This window comes from Oppia nitens, unplaced genomic scaffold (genome assembly GCF_028296485.1).
Source record: "Oppia nitens isolate AA-2021 unplaced genomic scaffold, nextdenovo-longstitch-racon4-pilon3 scaffold1_pilon_pilon_pilon, whole genome shotgun sequence".
Lineage (NCBI taxonomy): Eukaryota > Metazoa > Arthropoda > Arachnida > Sarcoptiformes > Oppiidae > Oppia > Oppia nitens.
Genome location: NW_026533199.1, coordinates 12,481,297 through 12,489,978, shown reverse-complemented (window position 1 = coordinate 12,489,978; position 8,682 = coordinate 12,481,297). Strand labels below are relative to the sequence as shown.

The 8,682-nt window shown below is 15.1% G+C and overlaps 1 protein-coding gene across 1 annotated transcript; it reads right to left on the bottom strand.

Moving 5' to 3' along the window:
* Window positions 1-7,957: 7,957 nt before the first annotated feature.
* Window positions 7,958-8,329, bottom strand: LOC128951563 (ras-related protein Rab-3C-like). The gene is made up of 2 exons (XM_054296810.1): window positions 8,145-8,329; window positions 7,958-8,084 (listed from the first exon to the last, which is right to left on the bottom strand). Exons 1-2 carry the CDS (start codon window positions 8,327-8,329, stop codon window positions 7,958-7,960), a joined length of 312 nt encoding a protein of 103 aa, XP_054152785.1.
* Window positions 8,330-8,682: the final 353 nt, after the last annotated feature.

Genomic DNA, 8,682 nt, shown 5'->3' with positions numbered 1-8,682 from the left:
TAAAATATTGCATATTTATTGTGTTGTATTATAAATTTTACATATTAACGTAATTATTTAACTATATAAATATATACTATTATAACATATATAAGTTACACTGGTAAATATATTTATTGAATATTAAATATTAATAATTTAAATAATTACGTTAATATGTTTTACAATAACATTTTATTTATACACTAATTAATATACTTTTATTTAACTTATTTATTATATACTATTGAATATATAAATATATAATTTATAAAACTTTTAAAATTATTTACTTTCCATATGTTTATTTTTAATTTAATTAATAACAAAATTTCTTTTGTATTTTTTATACTGTTCCAATAAATTGTAATAATTTGATTTTTACTAAAAAAATATATAATTATTTATTGTGAATTAATTTTAATCAAAAAGATTGTCTAAATTAAAAAAAATAAATTTCGGTTAGTTATTTTATTTCAATTTTAAACTGTAAATTTTACACTAATAAAATCAAAACTATTTATTTTTAACAATTAATATAGAAAATATTGATTTATAATATAGTAATAATAGTTAGATTTTTGTTATAAAATTATTTAAAAATAAAACTGTAAATATATTAATTTATACGAAAATTTATATAATAATTTAATTTAAGATAATTATTGTAGGCTAAAGATAAGACTAATATTAATTAATAAGAATAAATTTTATTTTTTAACATTTAACATTTTTTTAAAGATTAAAGAAGTTAAAAAATTAAACTAATTGACTTTATAGTAATAATAATTTGATTTTTTTTAAATCCATATAATAATAAACTAATAAAATAAAAATCATATTTAAATAATAAGTTTTAAATAAATTATAAAAATGTTTATTAAAATTACAGTCATAATTTACATTTAACTGTCATGATTAATTTAAAAATATTAAAAAAAAATAAAAACTGTAAAGTTATAAATTTTATAAATAATTTTAAAAATATTTACTATATTATATTAATTTTAGCTTCCAAGTAAGATTTATTTTATTTTACATAATGTACGTAAACATTAATAAAATTCTTATAAATAAAATTTTTAAAATATATAAATTTGTTTATTATTATCTAGAAAATTTAAATGTAAATATCAGTAATTTTGTATTAACATATATTATTAATATTCATTAGAATTTAGTTATTAAAGTTAATTTTATTTATTATTAATATTTTAAAAATATAACACATTTTAATAAAGTGTTAAGTTAAAGAACTTACATTTTAAATGCCCTCAATAATTTTGAAATATAATATTTCTAAAAACTGTAAAAATTATAATTTTTATATAAAAGTAAACTTATTTATTTTAATATATTTAGTTAGCAGTTAATTATCATAAAATTTATTTTCAACATATACTATACATTTAAGTTAAACTAATTTAAAACTAATCTGTTATTTAATAAAATACAAAATTATTATTAGCATTAAATATTAATAATTTTAATAATTAATTTAATATACAGTATATATATATATATATATATATAAAGTAGAATAATAAATTAATTGATATACTTTTATTTAAATGAATTAAATTGATTACTACGGTATATAAATATAAAATTTTATATTTTTAGATGCAAAATGTAAAATTTTATAAATATTAAAATGGTGCTTGTATTTATATATAATTATCGTAATTTTTATAATGTTCCGATAAACTTTAATAGTTTTAATTTTATTTAGACAAAAATAGTAATATAATCTAATTGTAAAATGTTTTATACTATTATAATATAAATTTTATTAGATTTGTTAAATTTATTTTAAGTATATATATATATAATATTAAATTTTGATTTCTCTAACAAAAACATATTTTTGTAATTTTCAATTATTGTAAAACTATAAATAACTATTTTCTTTGGGTTAGCAACTGTAAAACATTTTTTTTATTTAAAATAAGTAGATTATTATTTTATTTAATATACTGTACATTAATTAGATAACATAATTCACTTGAATTAATAATAAAATTTTTAAAAATTCAATATTACTTAATTCTATTATGTATTTGTATTTTATGTAATTTATAAAATAGTTTATTTAAAGAAAAATTATTTAAATATTTTATTAGATTATTTAAGTTTTATTTTTAAAAAGAAAATAATATTTTGATACGACTTAAAAAATATAAATAATAAAAACGTCGTTATTTTTACTTTTTAATTTTTTTTAAACGAAATATTGTCTATTTTAAAAACAAGTATTATGTAGGTTACTATTTATAAAATGTTTGTAAAAAATTTATAATAAATAAAAAACTAGATATTTTTTTTAAGTATAGTGAATTATTTAATTTTAAAAAAAATATTTAGTTAAAACTTTAATAATTTTATTTAATACAAAAAATTATATAATTATTTAAATTAATATTCACATTTAGATATAACACAACAGAGCAGTTTTTTTTAATATTATTACTAATCATAACATATTGTATTTAATATAAAACTACTATTTTTAAAAAAAATATATTAGATTAGTTTGAATTTTATTAAATAAAAAGTTATATTTATAAATAATATTTTTCTAATAATTGCGTAATTACTTTTTATAATTATGAGTTTATTTTTAAATTGATATAAGATTCTATTTTATTTATATATATTTTATATTTATATTTTAATTAATAGTAAATTTTTTTTATAATTATTTAAGTAAAGATAATTATTTTAGTTTCAAATAAATACGGACTTATTTATTATATTGTTACAATTTAATATATATATAATACATTTTTAAAATTAATAAAAAATTGCATATTTAATGTTACCTTTTAATATATATGTTACTATATATATATATACTATTATAACATATATAAATTACACTATTAATTATATTTATTGAACATTTTATTAATACACTATTTAATATACTTTTATTTAACTGATTTATTATATACTATATAATATATAAAATTTATAAAACATTTAAAATTATGTGCTTTCAATATGTTTATTTTTAATTTTATTAATAACAAAATGTTTTTTGTATTTTTTATACTATAACAATTTAAATTTTAATAAAAAAATATATAATTTTATGTTGTGAATAAGTTTTAATTAAATTGTATAGATTGACTAAAATAATTAAAAAAAAAAAAATTTTAAATGGCTTTTGATTAGTTATTTACTTATTTTATTTTAATAAATAATTTTTCAATATGTTATTTTAATGAACTATAAAAACATTTATTTATATAACTAATGTAGTTTATTATTAATAATTAGTTAATAAAATGATTTAGTTAAAAATTATATTGTATTTATATAGTTAAAAAAAATTTTTTTTTTTTAAAAAAGCCATCTACAACGTATGCTAACATTTTAAATAATAAATAAAATAATTATATGCTATTTTGTTTGAATAATAGTTTTTACAGTTTAACAATAATTATAACTAATAAATTATTTATATATTAATTAATCTTAAAAACAGTTATTATTATTTTAAACTTATTTAGTATTAATTAATTACTAAATTTTATTAGAAATTGTTTTTATATTTTGGTTTTTAATCAAATAATATATAAACATTTTAAAAATAACTTTTAATTATATATTTTATTAATTTTCATAAATAATTTTTCAATTATTTATTTTATTGAACAATAAAAATATTTTATTTATATAAAAAATAAATTATTTATTTATTTAATATAATTTCACTTATTAAATAAGTAAAATTTTCAATATTATAAATAATTTATATAATTTTAAAATTTTAATTTTACTTAATTGTATAATGTATTTGTATTTTGTATAACAACACTATTTCTTATTTTTTCATATTTTTCTATTAATAATAAACTGTAATAACTATAATTTAAATATTTAATTAAATAATTATATTAATACAAGTTAATTAGTAGTAATTGTATAAAACCTCTTATTGTAAAATTGTTTGTATAATAAAAATTATTTTTTAAAATTTTAATATATTAGTTAAGTTTTATTTATAAAAAATAAATTTTAATTGACAAAAAATATTATAAATACAAAAAACATCATTATTGTTAACTTTTAATTATTTTAACAAACATTGACTTTTTTAAACAATAGGTTTTATTGTAAATAGGTTATTATTTATTAGATATTGTAAAAAAGTTTATAATAAATTCAAAACTAAATATTTTTTTATTTAATTATTTAACAAATTTTTTATTTGTAAAAACTGTAAAAAATTATATAATTTTTTAAATTACCATACTGATTTAGAAATAATAAAAATGTGGTTTATAAAAAAAAATTAAAAATCTACATTTTCTTACTATTTACAACATATTGTATCTAATTTAAAAATACTATAAAAAATTATTATATTACTTGTAATTTTATTAATTAAAAAGTTTATAGTTATAAATAATATTTTTTTTAAATTGTCAAAATTATTTATATAATTATAATATAAAATTATTTATATAAATATAATATAAAATTATTTATAAATTTTATTCGATTAGATTTTATATAAATATATAAGTTAAAATTTTTTATTTTACTAAAATATATAAATAATAAAAACATATAACATTTGCTTTAATATTATACATTACAATGCAATACTTATTATCTATAGAATATTATCTATATTATTAGTATATAAAAAGTACATTAAAAATAAATTTTTATCAAAAGTTTCTAAATTAGTTATATTACTTAAATATTTTATTAATTTTATGTAGAAATTGATATTATTACAGTTTGACAACATTATTTATTTTATTTTAATATAAAGTTTATAAATATAAAATTTATAAATTTTTTAAAATTATTTACTTTCATGATGTTAATTTCTAATTTTATTAATAACAAAATGTTTTTGTATTAATAAGAAATTTTTTTAATTTTTTATATTGTTACAAAAAACTGTAATAATTTTATTTTTAATAAAATAATATATAATTATTTATTTAACTTAATTTTAATTAGTCTAAAATTGTGACAATGTTTAATTGTAATATGATTTATATAATTATAATATAAATTTTATTCAATTAAGTTTAAATTTTGATTTTACTAAAAAAAATTAAATAAAAACTGTAATATTTTCATAAATAAACATAATAATTTACATTTATTTTATTAATTAAACATTTTATTAGAAATCATTAATATTAACACATAATAATTTTTTCCAGTAAAGTTTAATAATGTATTAATTAAATAAATAAGTCTTAAAATAAAATATATAATAAAATAATTTTAAATTATTAAGTTAAAAATTTGTCATATTATTTTTTGTATAAAACTGTAACAATTATAAACTATACTAAAAATTACATGTTTATTATCTAATACTTAATTTATTTTTTGAGGATTAAACTTCGTAATTATTTTTACTTATAAAATAGTCTATAAAAATATACAACTAATAAAATTAAATTAAAAATATTTAAAGCATAAAAATTTGTTATTTTTAATTTATAATACAAAAAATATGTAATAATAGTTAAAAATTTTAATAATAGTTTTATTATAAAATAAAATAAAATAATTTTAAGTAATTAAGTTAAAACTAATTATTTTTTTTAAATTAAATAATTAAAATTTTTATAAAACTGTAACAATTATAAGTTATACTAAAAATTACATGTGTATTTTCTAATAATATGTTTATTTTTGCTTAAATTAATATGACCGTATTTTTTACTTATAAAATAGTCTAGAAAAATATAAAACAAAAAAAATAATTTAAAATATTGTTACATTTAATAATAAATATCTTTTAATTTACTCTATTAATCTAATAATTAAAAAACATAGTTATTGTTATTAATGTTAAATTTAACTTTAGTTTTGAAGATATGCCTCTATTAGGCTACCATTACGTACTCCCTGAGCCCATAACGATTCATTAGGTTTCAGTTCATTACCATTAAACAGCACTGATTTAACACTTATTTCCGCCGAAAAATGGCCACTATTTTGGATAAATTTGGTCAGTCTATCGATAAAATTGTTGACCAATTGGTGTAAATCTGTTTTATAGTCATCAATACCCGAGAAATCGTTAACAGGATTACTAAAATCAATGGTCACATCTATCAATAAAAAAATATTAAATATATGTTTTTTTATTATTATAAAAAAACTAAAAATATTTATAAATTAATTAAAATAAAATATAATTTTTTTTATAATTACATTCACTAGCATTGGTTAGCAAAACAGTATATAATAAACTTAGAAATAATATTATAAAAATTTTCATATTTTATTTTAGTTTTAATATAAATTAATATATTTTATTTTAAAAACTAAACTATACTAATACACATATATTTTATTAAAATATAAATATTTTTTTTAGTAAACGTGTTGTTTGAAAAATTAGTAAATATAACTTTTTAATAAACCTGCTAAATCATAATGATTTACATTTTTATGTTTTTAAGTACAATATATTTAAACACATTATTAATACAAAAAAAATATTTTCAGCTAAAAATTAAATGTACATAATAAACTCATATAAAGTTAAACAAAATCATTTATTACATACTAACAATTAATATTATATTAAATTATTAACCCTATAATTTATTTATATAACAAAAATAATTAATTATATGTTTAATAAAAATAAAATTATAATAATTTTTTATTTATTTAGAAAAAAATAATTAACTAAAAATTAAAATCAATTTTATTATACAGTTACTAGTAATTAAAAATTAAATTTTATTTATTTTAAATATTTAGAACAATTATTTTTAAAATAAATTATTTTTAAGATTATATTATATTTTTTACATTAAATTATTTTATTAAAAATTACTATAAAAAAAATTATTTATATTAATAATAAAAATAATTAACCATCAAACTCAACAGGCAAAGTTGGCAAATCAGGTAAAGTGGGAACTGTAGGAAAATCACTAATTTTGGGAATAGTTGGGACAGTTGGCACAGTAGGTACTGTTGGCAATGTAGGCAACGATACACTGGGATCAAAACCAATGATTTTTATTATACCACTGATTCCGGTTAGAAAATTATTTGACTCAGCTATATAGATGTATAAAATAAATAATTAATTAATTAAAAATAATTAATTATAATAATAATAGATTAGTTATTTAAACAAAAATAACATAAATACATACACTTATCATCAATTGCTAATAGACTGCTAATGTTAAACAATAGACAACAAAATAAAATTGATATTAAAAATTTCATTATGATTTTTGTTTGTTTGTTCAACAAAATTAAATATAAATTATTAATCAATTCAATCACTAAAAATTATTTATTATATTTTTTATTTCCAAAAAAATATATTTATAATTCTTATTATTATTATTATAAACCTTTATGTATTTAAAAAAAATAAATAATTGTAAATAAAACTTTAATTTAATAAGTTTGTTAACCTTTAATATATATACATATATTAATATAAACATATGCTTAAAACAGCTTGATAATATTTTTATTTTTATTATTATTATTACTAAAAAATTGTCAGTAAATTATATAAATATATATTTTAAATTTTTTTTAAAAAATGATAATTATTAAATAAAAATGATTTAATTACTCTATTTTTACTTATATTTATATTAATGATAATTTCAAAATAATATCATTAAAAATAATAAAACATCAAATTTATTAATGCTACTTATATATTAATTTTTTATTAAAAATTTTATTATTATTATTTTTTGTTTTGTTAACAACATTTAGATTTTTGTACAGGTGAATTATTTAGACGAAAATTTTGTTGACGATTATTATATCCTAAGACAACTGTCCCCCCTATGGTTGCAATCGTCATAGTTGTTAGCGGCTCCGGGCTTTCGGCCAACATATGGTTATCGCATATCAGATCGACTAACCTATCAAACACATTGTCGACATTGATATTATCGTTGACTGATGTTTCATAGAAATTCAGTTTCAATTTATCGGCCAATTGTCAGTCCATTTCATAGCTGATCACTCGCTTAGGTTGCTGTTGTTGTTGGTTGTCATCATCACTACCATCACTGATATCACATTTATTGCCAACCAGTACTACCTGTGCCCTATCGGGTGCATTATCTCTAAATAATTAAAGCCATTGTTCAATCATATCAAACGATTGTCTATCTGAAACGTCATACATTAGTAGACAACCGCTAGCTTTACGATAGTATAAACTGGTAATCGTACGGAAACAGTCCTGACCGCCCATATCCCAGATCTGCAAACGTATAGACTGTTTGTTGGCATCATTGTTGGTCTGTTTGATTAGTGTTTTTATTTTGAAATCCAAGCCAACAGTACAGCAGTTAGCAGCAGATGACATGTTGTTGAACGTGTAGTCGTCAGTGTATCGGTAGATAAATCCTGACTTACCGACTGACTGACTGCCGATTACCAATAGTTTCAATAATAAGTCATAGCTATTGTTGTTGTTGTTGTTGTTATTGTTACCAGTTTTGGTCACAACTCCTCTATCGGATGATGTTTGACCGGTCGGTGTCGTTTGTGATGATGTCCTCTGGGTTTGTTGTGGTAGCCGTCGGCGCCGATCAGGTTCGGGTGATTTATTAGGATAGCCCTAAATTAATGACAATTTTAGTTAATATTATTAGTATTACTTTTTTGTTGTTGTTGATTAGTATTAATTATTTATTTAAGGATTAATATAAAATAAAT

Coding starts and splice junctions, on each gene's coding strand:
- LOC128951563 (XM_054296810.1), bottom strand. CDS start 8,329: ATGTCATCTGCTGCTAACTGCTGTACTGTTGGCTTGGATTTCAAAATA. Junction 8,085..8,144: donor GCTAGCGGTTGTCTACTAAT/GTATGACGTTTC, acceptor TTAATTATTTAG/AGATAATGCACCCGATAGGG.